Here is a 13,644-nt window from a genome sequence, read left to right as displayed (position 1 = left end):
AGCTCCATGGCTCAGACTAAACTGTGCCCTGCTTGCCCATTGGGCCATGTGTTTTTAAGCACTGTGATTGGCTCGAAGGTCCGAACACCGCTATACCGTTATTATAGTTGTTATAAGCAAACTACACGTCCAGTTCAAAGAGAAAAAAGCCTTTTAAGTTGTGAAAACGATCTCTCACCATTAGTCTATATTTTGTGACAGGGTGAGGAGACAGAGATCTTTAAATTGTGAAGATCTCTCACCCACAGTTAACAGGCGGGGTTACGTGCGAGCACACTTGGCGAAGTAGTTTTCTGCCTAGTTTTTCTTCACAGTTCCTCTGGTGAACATGTTTTCTCTCACCATGGATCGACCTGGATACATTGAAATGTGATGGAGGAGGGTGGGTGGTGTGGGGGCAGCTACAATCACGATTCTTTCTGATTATGCATAGCCTATATTCTTTTAGTATTGAAGATTAATTTTGGCCGTGGAGTAGGCCTAATATCTAACGAAAATATGACGAAGCTTATAAAGAATTTAATTTGAATGTGTGGTGCCCCCCGACAAGGCAAATTCATCCGATGCAATATAATGGATAAACCTGGCCCAGAGTCTTAGTTATTATTCTGGCCTTAATTGTGCACATGTATGGTATGAGCGGGGCCCTTTATGTGTCCAGGCCCAGGGGCCCGTTATCTCATAATCCGCCTATAGGGTGTGTGTGTGTGTGTGTGTGTGTGTGTGTGTGTGTGTGTGTGTGTGTGTGTGGTTTGGTACATAGTGGTAGCTACTTGGTCTGAAAAGTTTGGCAACCCCACTGTACCACACTGGTACTGGTACTGGTACCGTATAGTGTAACTATGGGGTACAAGGAGTGAATTTAGACTGAACTACAGGGTAACAAGATCTGTAGCCTACTTATAGTATAACTACGGGGTACCACACTGTAGTTATAGTATAACTACGGGGTACAAGGAGTGAATTTAGACTGTAACTAGAGGGTAACAAGATCTGTACTTATAGTATAACTACGGGGTACCACACTGTAGTTATACTATAAGTACAGATCTTGTTACCCTCTAGTTACAGTCTAAATTCACTCCTTGTACCCCGTAGTTATACTATAAGTGCGCAGCCTACTGTGGCTAATGTTAGCGGCTAGCTAGCTATGTTACATGGCAGTAAAACGCCACTAAATGACCAAATTGATTGAACTTTTAACTTTTAACCATTTCGAGTAGCACTGTTTCCATACGGACCCCCAGCGTTGGTTAGTTGTTTATAACATGACTATATTTATAACTTTTATAACGTACTCCAGTTTCCGCTTTATAATTCGGGTTTGCAGCCAAAGAGTATAACAAAGGAAATGGCAAGCTGCAACAATAAGTCACGTTAAACCGGAACTTGTACCCACAATTATTTGTACAGTGAGGCATTCAAAAATAAGGTGGATAGGACGAATCAGCGTGACGTCACTGCCACCCAAAAATGCGTATGAGTTGTGCCCAACAAACATTAATATCACATCGCTTATATTTTGACATTCTGAGTGAGAGCAGAATTAGCTCAAGAGTTTGATGTATAATATATGCATGTCATGTTATGGTTGTGTGAACTGTTGCAGTTTTTAAATTGTAAACACGGTCAGCCGGCTAGAGTCAGACGCTCAAACTCAGGCTCCATAGAGTTCCATTGCCACCCAGTGACGTGATTTGTTTACCAAGATGCTGTTCGGCTGATCCCTCCTATATGGACAGGTAATAATTAAATAATGATTACTCATGAACTGCTCAGTATGATGCTTCACTTTACAATAGTACACACAGGTAATAATTAAGTAAGTAATGTCAGTCTGGGTGAAACAATGTTAGGCCTACTACACAGCTTGTCAACATGCCAGCATGGACATGAGGTCAAATTCCACCTCTGTTAGCATTAGTCCAGTGGATCTATAGGCCGATCACTGCAGCTCACTCAGTGACCAGAGGACAAAGTGGAGCCTTAACTTCAAGTACTGTAAGTACATTTTGCTCCATTGCTATTATTTGTACTGGTCTATTCAGGCATATCTTATTATAATTGCAGAATGATTAACCGTAAATTATTCGACTCATTTTAGAATACACTTTGTTTAGAATAATCCCATGTCATGTTGTGAACTTGACAGGGGGAATGACGAGAATGTGACATATTCCAGTGTGGATCAGAAAATATGTATTACTTGGCCATGATGTTTATTATTGAAAAAAAGAAGGGAATCCAGTAATGAGAAGGTGGGTGGAGAGCGTGGAGAGTAGGGGAGGTGCTGAGAAAGTGATTTGGTGACAGCAACCTCATGCAGAAAACACATTGCATTCTACTATCCTACTATCTCCTATCCTATCCTACTATAGAATGAAGGAATCTCTGTCTGTCTGTCTGTCTGTCTGTCTGTCTGTCTGTCTGTCTGTCTGTCTGTCTGTCTGTCTGTCTGTCTGTCCATCTGTCCGACAAATGCGAAAATGCACAAAAAATAATCTTAAAAAAATACTGCATAGCTAAAACTAAGAAACTCATGCATGTACTGTATGTCGAGTATCAAGTCTTTTGTGGACGAGTCTCAAGTCAAGACTCAAGTCACTGTGTGCGACTCAAGTCTTTTGTGGATGAGTCTCAAGTCAAGACTTACAGTAAGTCACTGTGTGCGACTTTGTGTGCTACAAAGTCATGCCTTAGTGTTTTAGTCATCAAACTGTAGCAACTTTACTGAAACAGTTAGAAGAAGCTATGGTTGCATTTTGCACTTTTTTTTTAACTTAAATATCTGCTTTTAATTTGTCACCATAACTTAATTTGAAACTATATACTTTCCCCCACAGTAAACTTCCTTCTACACAAGTTTCAAGATGACTTTGCCCAAACACACAGCAGCACACTCGATCCCTCCCTACACTCTGACCCGGCTGGCCCGGGAGTGGCTGGCAGAGGACACGCCAAACTTTGACCCAGCGGGAGTGTGTGTGGGCTCCCAAGAGGTCGAGGCCAGGTTGCTCTGCAAAACACCTTGCAGCGTTCTGGCTGGCAGCCCCTTCTTCACGGCGGTGTTTGCTCAGGTCGGCTGCACCGTGGACTGGAAATACCAAGAGGGAGCTGAGATAGGTGGGCACCAGACACTGTTATCCAAAGCGCCATGAGTTAATACAGCTTTACCCTGGGTGAAACCAGTGGGAACACTAGCATCACAAAACAGCAGACCACAAACAAACAGCAAACAGACTTGCTATACAGCTGCTGCTGTTATTCTAATCAAACTAATTAAATTCAGTGAGAAGGCTGACCTCAAGTGCCTCAGAGGACACACACACTAGCAGTTGTTTTCCTTACTTTTTTCCTTCTTCCACATTTTAGAATAAAGTTTATGCAGCAAAACTATAAAATAACACAGCTGGAACTATGCAGTGACCAAAAAAAGTGATTTTAGATTTTTTAAATGAGCCACCCTTTGCCTTGATGGAAAGGCAAAGGCTTTGTAAAGAAATCACACATAGGCAACAACTTCACTATTTATATTTGTCTAAACATATTTCAAGAATGGACGCAAAAGCCTTCAGATCAAATTGGCTTCAAGAGAATGACAAATATATAACCTTTATTTAATCAGGTAAGTCACATTGAGACCAAGATCTCATTTTCAAGTGAGACCTGAGTACATAAATGTATCTAAAAACATCAATCAATAAAACAATAAAACATCCATCAGTAAACAATAAAATCATAAAAGCAACAACAACAAGCAAGAATAAAATAATGAAACAACACAATACATAGGTCAAGTTAAAACAAGTTAAAAACACTCACAGCTAAAAATCAATCAGGGTTCTTCTGATTAAATTTCTAAAATGACCCATTGGAACCAGCGAGTTGAGTTTCAGGGTACGCTGTAAGTCATTCCAGGTGTAGGGCACAAAAAATCTAAAAGCAGTCTTTCCTATAACTCAGTGTTGATTCTTGGAATCTGCAGCGTTAGCCAATCCTGTGAACGCGTGTTGTGTGTTTCAGCTTTCCAACTAATAAGGGAAGTTAAGTAAGGGGGGAGTTTTTGTAGGATCCCTTTATAAATAAATAAAAACAAATGCTGGTCTCTTCTCATAGAAAGGGAGGGCCAACCTACTTTTTGATAGAGTGTGCAATGGTGAGTGTCATAGGTGTCTCCAGTTATGAATCTAAGGGCTGAGTGGTAGACAGCATCTAGGGGTTTAAGAGTGGAGGTTGCTGCATGTCTATAGATTACATCCCCATAGTCTAACGCTGAGAGAAAAATTGCTTCAACAATTTTTTGTCTACAAAACATGGGAAAACACGACTTATTTCGGTACAAAAAACCAAGCTTAGTTCTTGATTTAGTTACAAGTGCATCAATATGTTTTTTAAACGTGAATTTGTCATCAATCCAAATGCCGAAATATTTATAATGTGGGACTCCTTCAATGACTGTGCCATTTGAAGTGCAGATTTGAAGATATTGAAGATATTGAAAATATAATCAGGTGTGTTCAAACGTTTGACTTGTAGTGTACACATACACATATACACAAACAAACACACATGTACACACACTAGACTTGGTGTATGGAGGCAGGAGGGAGCTGGGAGGGAAATGTGTATGTTGTCTGAACACTGTATTTTAGTACAATATTGTTTCTGGATGTTGTTTTTATTCTTGTGGTCTTATTCATTGGGTGTGATGTGTGCTGTATGATGTATGTTCTGGCACTGAAAATGGACAAAGTGCAAACTTATCTTGAGTTAGCTTATGTAGGATCATCAACTAAGCCCACTTTGCCACTTCATATGACCTGAAGTGAAACAATGTCTAAGGACTTCCAGTCTATCACAGCAAATTTCCCAGTGTTGATTTTTCAGTAAGAATTACAGTGGAATCTGCTTATAGTGATCAACCGCTTATATTGATCAAAAACCTTAGTACCAAATATGCTGTTTAAATAATTTGCGTATAGTGATCAATACTCCACTAATTACAGTGATCATTTTGGGCCTTGTTCCACCTGAGAACAATGGATTTGTTTAGCCAATGAGATACAGCAGTGAGAGATCGCGAGGTCGCGGCATCTGTCTGTGGATGGCGGTGTTTGTCTACGCATGGCTGCTGTGTTTGAAACACCTGGAGGCCTAACTTACTGTATGGATAACAATCCTTTACTTTATATGTACTGTATTCATGTAATCTATACAAATGTCAATTAGATGGTAATCAGCATGAGAAATAAAGGAAAAGAAAAAAAATGTGTATAATGATCATCGCTTATAGTGATCAATTTGACCCGTCCCAAGGTGATCACTATAAGAGTGCACTTATTTCTGAGTTGATTGGAGTTGTTTGTCTACTCACAGAGCTGATGTGACTCTGCAGCAGCTGTCAAAACTGAAAGTGTTAAATTGAAAGTTGGTGGGTGTGTACTAGGGTTGGCACCATGGACGATGGCATCGACCCATCGACCTCTGACCCTTCTACATCGGACCATCGTGATTATCTGTTCGAATAAAAATTTGGCAGATTTAATAATAAAAAAGGCTAACTCCACTCAACCGCGACACACGGGGGACGCATGGGCGGCATTAAACAAGCGGCAAAGCGTACCTTATCCCCAGTTCAGAGAAGCGGTAAAGCGGAGAGGAAGAGAAGATAAGCAGAAGTTGGTTGTGTTGTGAAAATGTTAAGAAAGAAGAAACTTCACGTTCTTTCCTGTTTTCAACCCAATGTGAGTAATGTTACAAGTCTTCAACTGTGAATTCAACTCGCCTGTTTCCAGGAACTCTCTCCATTACATAGGCTGCCTGCTGCTGTGTTTCTATCTCTCCTTAACGTAACCTAATGTTAGGTTCAAAACTGGGCCCACACAAATCTAACGTTAGCTGCCAGTAATTCTGCCCCTTTTCTGCCAGCTAGTTAAATTAAACACAAACACGTTGGTCACGATCTGTAATGTTAACGTTTGATTGTTTTGCACCTTTCAATATTGCTGGTAGTGATAGCCTACTGTTTGAATCGCCTGGCTCTCTGCTGTAGTAGTAGCCTATCCAAGCCCGCTGGTCTCTCATGACATGTAGAGCTCAGTTGTCCTGTTGTAAACGTGAACGTACATTGCAGTGGCGCAGCCAAACTGCACCGCATGGACTTGGACTTCATAAATCATTAATTAAACCCACCGACATCGTCCATCGCGATGTTTCACTGTGGAACCATCGCGATGGTTATTTAGGTGACATCGCACAACCCTAGTGTGTACTGATGATAGAATGATTGCACAAACTGCGCCGCTGATGCAACGGTCTAGTACTCTGTGATAGCTACTTCCTGACTCCCACTTAGTGATGGGTGTAATAAATACCAGCATAGTGTTGATTTTTACAGTCCACGTTAAATTACCACTGACAATTTTCCTGTGCGTCCTTTGATCAGCTAAACCTCTTTATCACCTCCACCAGGGCCAGGTGCAGTCACGCTGGCTGCCGTGGTGAGAGGGCCAGCGAGGTGTCTCCTCCTGGGGGAAAGGCCGGCACTCAACTGCCTGGCCCGGGCCTCGGGGATCGCCACCCGCTGCTCTGAGCTCCAGAGAATGGCGGCGGGTTGGCGCGGGGAAGTGGCCGGCACCCGCAAGACCACGCCGGGCTTCCGTCTGGTGGAGAAGTACGCCATGCTGGTTGGCGGCGCGTCCATGCACAGGCAGGACCTGAGCAGCATGGTGATGCTGAAGGACAACCACGTCTGGGCGTCAGGGAGCATCACGGAGGTAGACGGTTGCATCAGCGGTGCAGTTTGTGCAATGCTTCCATCGTTCCACATCTGTCAGAGTTGATTTAACACTTTCAGATTGTTTTCAACAGCCACCCCATAGCCATGACAGTTCTCAAACAACTCTCCAGTCAGCACATGTCAATCCAAATAATAGTCACTGAAAAATCAACACTTGTATGTTGGAAAAAAGTCAGGCACAACCCAGTCGAGTAAAACGTTGGCATTAATACGTGTCTGCAAACCAGGGATGTATACAATATACAGTTTAATTTTTTAAACAAAATGGTGGTTAATTTGAAAACCTCGCACACAACTTTGGTTATGTTTAAGCAAGTAAAACAACGAAGACGAGTTAAGGAATCAGGATTATGATCTGGGCCTCAAAGGCTGAAATAACAAAACTTCCAGTTGAAATGTAGACTTTGAACATGATGAGACACGAAGTCGTGTTTTACTGTTTGCTCACACCATAGGCAGAGCATAGGCAGAACTGAAGCTTGAGGCAGGCTCAAGCTGATCTGACGCCTAACCGGTCACACCAGAAAGTCTCTTTTCCTCAGTGCCGGGCTCGGAGCTGTACTGCTCCGCCCCCCCCCCCCCCCCCCCCCTCCCACAAATTGCATTGACTGCATGCCTGGCAGCTCGGGAACAGCACGCTTGGAAAATAGAACAGAAGCTGAAACTATCGGTTCAGCATAGCTTTGGCCTGGTGTGCGGCTGGTGTGAATGGGCTCGCCTGTTGACAAGGACGCTGAAATTAAACTGCGTGGCTTTGCCGTGGGATTGGCGTATGGTGTGAACGTGCACTTCCACCCATCCACCACCCCAACCACAACACCCTTACTTTGCACTGTGCTATGCAGACTGTATTTACACGACTGCTAGAGGTCTAGCCAATATAAGGGCAGTTTATACTAGCGATTTATATTGGTTGCGACCTACCATGATCCTATTCCATCGTCGATGTTGATGTCCGCTGGACATGATATTCCATCGATGTCCATTGGACAGCGATCATAAATACCTGTAGTAGAAAGTGCCCTACACGTATCTAGAAATGTTGATATGCTACGTAGCTTTGGTTCAGAAACATCGACATTCTACGTATCTGTGGATTGCAGAAACATAACGTGCCAATGTTTTATTCAGGTGACCAGGCTGTCAGGCAAGCAGTCAATCATGCAACAGTATTAAGTTCACCCAAACTGTTTTTCCATTCTTAGATAACATCAAAGTGCAGTGCCAGAAACAGTTGGTGTGGCAAATTTTGCAATCAGTTTATTTTTATACAGTGTATATATATACAGTATATATACACACACATATATATATATATATATACACACACACATATATATACACACATATGTGTGTGTGTGTGTGTGTGTGTGTGTGTGTGTGTGTGTGTGTGTGTGTGTGTGTGTGTGTGTGTGTGTGTGTGTGTGTGTGTGTGCACTGTATATAGGCTATATACATATATACATACATAATGTATATATGTGTGTATACAGTATATATGTGTATGTGTATGTATATATATATATATATATATAGTCATAACTACTCATAACCTTTGATCTGAGTGAGCTATCGCAGTCATTCAAAAGTTATATATAGAGGGGAGTTTCTAATTTATCGAAATGTCAAAAAATGAAAATGCCAAATTCCCACCATGTGAAGTGTTGTTTTTGCTGACCATCACACATATACGTATATCTCTATTTCGCTCTTCTGCAAATGTTGCAAACTGCTAGTGTGGGAAGTGTTTGCTGAGGACTTGAATTGGCTGAAAGCTGAGGTAAAGATCTGTCATAAATGTGTGATTGGACCAGGCAGTGAAGGCCGCCCGGGCGGTGTGCGGCTTCAGCAGTAAGATCGAGGTGGAGTGCTGCTCCAGGAAGGAGGGCAGCGAGGCGGCCAGAGCAGGAGCAGACATCGTTATGCTGGACAACTTTCAACCTCAGGTATAGAAAAAGAAAAGCCCAAACCTAAAGTCACAGGTCATCTCCTATTATTTTCATTGCATTGTTTTCACTCCTTGCTTCGATCTCTAAACCTGAAAGTATTCTTCCCTCTTCTAGGAGCTCCACCTTGCAGCTGGTCTCTTGAAGGAAGAGTTCCCGACTCTGCTGATAGAAGCCAGTGGAGGAGTGACGCCAGAAAACTTAACAAACTATCTCTCCCCTCATGTGGACATCGTTTCTCTGGGCTGCATAACACAGGGTTGCCCAATTGTGGACTTCTCTCTTAAGGTTCAAAAGCCTGATGCTCACTCAAAGCTTCAAGGAGATAAGCACCTCTAAAGACAATCCCACATCCCAACACTTACTTTTACTTCATCCTTTCCATAACTTCATAGTCATACCTTAGTGACTAATGCACTGTAATGTAAAGCAAACAACTGCTATGACATTAAACATGTGATTTGTTCTGCTAAACGAATGTGATAAAAACACAAGTGAAAAAAGGAAAAGGAAACCCAAGCACTTACTCTTGCAGTCAGTCTTGTGTAATTTTAGGTCACAGGTTTAATTGCAAAAGAATGGATGCTGTGATGGTAGGTCTACTGTAAAAGTAAGTAAAGTAAAATCACTTGGTTTGACCCCCATTGAGACAGTCCTATCATATTCCATAGGTGTGTGTGTGTGTGTGTGTGTGTGTGTGTGTGTGTGTGTGTGTGTGTGTGTGTGTGTGTGTGTGTGTGTGTGTGTGTGTGTGTGTGTGTGTGTGAGAGAGAGAGAGAGAGAGAGAGAGAGAGAGAGAAAGAGAAAGAGAAAGAGGGACAGGTTGTGAGGGGGGTAAATGACAGAAATAGCAAAGAATAATTTATATTTGCACATCTAACTTCATTTTGTTTCTGACACCCTGAAGAATTCTGAACTTTGACCTCCTCAATCATCTACTGTCTAAAGACGCAGTAATTCCTCACAAATCCTGTTAGATGTTATTTGGAAACGTGTTCCAGTGTTTGTGTTTGTTCTTCACAACAGAACATCATGCCTGTGCTCTTTTAATTAGATATTGAAAAATAGTACAAAATAATTGGGTTGAATTTATTTTATGTAGATTGTCCACCTTATGCGCCCCCCCCCCCCCCCCAACACACACACACACACACACACACACACACACACACACACACACACACACACACACACACACACACACACACTTCTTCATAAAATACATTTTAAATGTGAAAATGCAAAATGAGGAATCACAAAATGAGCAATCACACCAGAGAAAAGCAGAAGTGGGAGAGCATTACTGAGACAAAGAGTGTCAAGTGTCACAACCACAGACATGCCTTGTAGGTAACGCCCTTGAAAAGAGCACAGGAAGCGCTACATGATGCACATCTTAGTTGGGCTGACATGCATCACTTCTTTCAGCTTTGAGAAGTGAGATGGGGGAGATGTCTGAGCGGAGTGGTCGCACCCTGCTCGCCTTCATGGTGACTGCAGGTAAGCTCTAAATCTTGCTATGCTTTAAATGCTCATTAAGAAAATATGAATTAGCAAATTGAAAATAATCGGGGGTGATCTCTATGGGGGAAAAGTCGGTGTGAGCATGGAGCTAAAGGTCGTGGCAAAATAATGTTCCTAACTGCAGCATGAATAGTTTTGAAAACTGAAGAAACTTAAGATTCAAGAGATTCAAGATTCAAGATTTTTATTGTCACTCCATGTACAAGTATCACGTGTGAAATTCTTGTGCTGTGGACTCCGTTTACAACATAGTACAAATATAACAGGGCATATGAGTGCAAAAACAACAAGAGACACAACAAGCAATAAGGCAGTATAGTGATAAGACAAGTCAGAGACAGTGGCATATTCACTGCACATAGGTGCACATGTCATGTGCATACTTTAGACGTGCTTAAACATTTTAAATTCGGCGTATTTGACATACAGGTGCAAATAGCATATTCCTTATTAAACATACAATTAAACTCGGCGTTTTAAATTCGGCGTATTTGACATACAGGTGCAAATAGCATATTCCTTATTAAACATACAATTAAACATTAGACATACGTAATGGTAGCAGCTACAGTACGGTACAGTACGGCTACTACACTATTTGTGTATGTTAAGGCGTCTCGTGGCCTGCGGGAAGAAACTGTTCCTCAAGCGATTTGTGCGTGCTTTTGGAACCCTGTATCTTCTCCCTGAGGGTAACAGGGAGAACAGGCTGTTGTGGGGATGGTTTGTGTCTTTGATGATCTTCAGGGACCTCCTGAGGCACCGCTGTTTATACAGTTCATGCAGTTCTGGCAACTCACATCCTGTTACGTGCTGGGCCGCTGGGTTGCAGTTTCAACCTTCAGAAACTGTCTGTCTTCCTGTAGCAGCGCAAGGAATCATTGCCACGAAAACCTCATGCCAGGGCCGACGGCCCGACTAGAAACGATTTCTACTCAAACAGTTAGAGGCTTGGCCAATATTATCTCTTACTTAATGCAGAGGCAACTCTTTATCTTTAACAATGAATGTGCATCCATGAGATAAGTATGTAGTGAGATAAGTAAGATAGTATATCCTTTTTTGGTAACACTTTATAATACTGTTCAGTCGTAAGTCATTTATAAGCCTTTAGTTGATGATGAACTAACCATTTACAAAACATGAATATACATTTGTAGATTATTAATAAATGTTATGTTAACATATCACAAATGTGTTGTAAGTCATCTATAAACCTTTAGTAAATTAAGTGTTCCTCACCTGTTATAAATGATGTGTAAATCATTTACAATTAATTTACAAGGCTTTCTGCATCCCCTAATCTAAAGTGTAAACCATTCATAACACATAAATGTGTTACATACAAGGGGGTAGCTGTTTGTCAAAATTGAAGCCAATCATCTACAAATGTATATTCATGTTTTGTAAGTGATTAGTCCATCATTAACTAAAGGCTTATAAATGACTTACGACTGAACGTTATTATAAAGTGTTACCCTTTTTTTTTTAAAGAAATAGCAATAAATGCACTTTACAAAAGTAATTATCTGTTGTCATACGGTACCACTAAGTTAAGCTGACAAGTCTTATAGCAACTATTGCATTAGAGTTGTTTGAATTAAAGGCTAAATTAACCACATTTTCTAAATGATGGTCTTTAAACATCCCAAATAAGGCAGAAGTTTTAAATGGAAAATATATCACAGCTGAAGGTGAACGTTTGCACATTAGATTTTTTTCTTGAATTTTATACCTTTGTAAATATTTTTAGACTTTTCTTTTCACAGTGCTTTCATTGACAATGAACCATGCACATCTCAAAAAGCATTGAAAATAATTGCATTTTTAATTTATCCTATAAATTTGTAGTACAACAAAACATACAAAAAACAACTGTAGTGTTGCTGACTCGCCTCTAAAACTGATTTCTACAATAGAAAAGTTACTTTTAAGATTAAAATTTTAAATTATATGCGAGGATCCCACCTGATTATATTAAGACAATACAAAAGTCAATAAAAATTGTGGTAATTTATTTTTTGTAAATTGCAGCCATCTCTGTTTCTTTGGCATTCAACATTGATACGGATACGCCCAAACACATCGAGTACACTGGGGAGACAAAGGACTCCTTTGGATACAAAGTTCTTCAGTTCATGTCTGACAAGAGCAAAGGGTAAGTATTGGTGCACCAGTGACATTTACTGCCACTAGAGCACCAAAATCCTACTTTATTAGGCCTATTTAATATTCAAATGTAGACAGTGGTTATTGAAGTAGTTTAGTTTAACATCAAAGGATCAATTTGGAGTTCAATTTCCCTTTTCTATCCAACTCCAAATTTGATGACCTGCAAGTTATCAAGGTGGAAGAAGTGTCATTCGGTAAATTATGTCATTGTTAAGGTCAAGTTGACATTGTTTGAGATGTCTTCGTTATGACAACTTGATAACCTGTCAGTGTCTTTATTAAGACAACTTGACATTAACCAAGACAACATAACAATAGTCATAAACATGACATACTGTAGATGTCATTAAGTGCAATTACACTGTCAAATGAGTTTATAACAGTGTCATTAGTATTTTCCTTGACCTCAACTACAGTGATACTATTTGAACTTTTCATTAAGATGTCAGTAAATGCAATTACACTGTCTTGGTTAATGTCAAGTTGTCATAACGAAGACATCTCACAATGTCAACTTGGCCTTAACAATGAACTAATTTACTGAATGACACTTAATGACAAGTCCTAAACATTCATAAAGCCTCCTTCATGTTCATGACAGGTGTCCTGTCATGTTATGACAGTGTCATGTCAGTCTTATGCACACCCATCTAATGAAGTGTTACCAATTCGGCTTTACTTTATCAGCCGTTCCTGCATCCTGTGCGTAAAATAGGTCACTTTGCAATCGCAAAGCAAGTATTGTCAAGTCATTATCATTATCTGGCTATGATCTCAAATGCACAATTCATGTCAAGTCTGGTCAGCATAACGCCAGCATAATGCATAATGCCAGTGTCCACCTCATCCGCAGGGTGTTGATCACTGCTCCACTTGCCCAAAATGGATCTGGGAGAATCTGCAGATATGAAACCAAAGAACCCAATCCTGATGACTGCTTCACCCCTGAAGGTAGATAAATATGATTTGTGAAGTAAATATTTGAAGGTGTTAAAAATAAGAAAAAAGTTTCCAACAATATAGAAACATTAAATACTAGAGTGCCAAAGTCACACCCTCTTCAGGTTCGAGATCCTAACTAAGGGATTTCATCCGCCATTCATTTTTACATAGACATTTTGTTAAATGCTTATAAAATAATTGTACTTGGTCAAATCAAGCGATTCAGTATTTAGAATCAGGAGAGACCATACAGTATAACAT

General features: G+C 40.6%; 2 protein-coding genes across 4 annotated transcripts in view; both read left to right on the top strand.

The window, feature by feature from the left end:
- Nucleotides 1-2,870: 2,870 nt before the first annotated feature.
- Nucleotides 2,871-9,084, top strand: LOC310793917 (nicotinate-nucleotide pyrophosphorylase [carboxylating]-like; the record flags this gene model as incomplete). The annotated part of the gene is made up of 4 exons (XM_083655805.1): nt 2,871-3,123; nt 6,472-6,776; nt 8,614-8,745; nt 8,863-9,084. 4 exons carry the CDS (start codon nt 2,871-2,873, stop codon nt 9,082-9,084), a joined length of 912 nt encoding a protein of 303 aa, XP_083511931.1.
- Nucleotides 9,085-10,160: 1,076 nt separating this feature from the next.
- Nucleotides 10,161-13,644, top strand: part of LOC310794190 (integrin alpha-M-like) — a 29,752-nt gene continuing 26,268 nt past the window's right edge. For 2 of the 3 annotated variants that reach the window (XM_083656128.1, XM_083656127.1), the window contains exons 1-3: nt 10,161-10,245; nt 12,304-12,427; nt 13,295-13,392. In XM_083656128.1, coding sequence (XP_083512254.1) covers nt 10,188-10,245; nt 12,304-12,427; nt 13,295-13,392 — 280 coding nt within the window. In that variant the 5' untranslated portion in view covers nt 10,161-10,187. Of the gene's footprint in view, nt 10,246-11,245; nt 11,296-12,303; nt 12,428-13,294; nt 13,393-13,644 lie in introns of those variants that run through there. The other variant, XM_083656129.1, reaches the window with a different exon arrangement.

Source organism: Poromitra crassiceps, assembly GCF_964638095.1.
Source record: "Poromitra crassiceps genome assembly, chromosome: 19".
NCBI classification, from domain to species: Eukaryota; Metazoa; Chordata; class Actinopteri; order Beryciformes; family Melamphaidae; genus Poromitra; species Poromitra crassiceps.
Note: the sequence above shows the minus strand (reverse complement) of the source record. Positions and strands in the feature narration are given on the sequence as shown.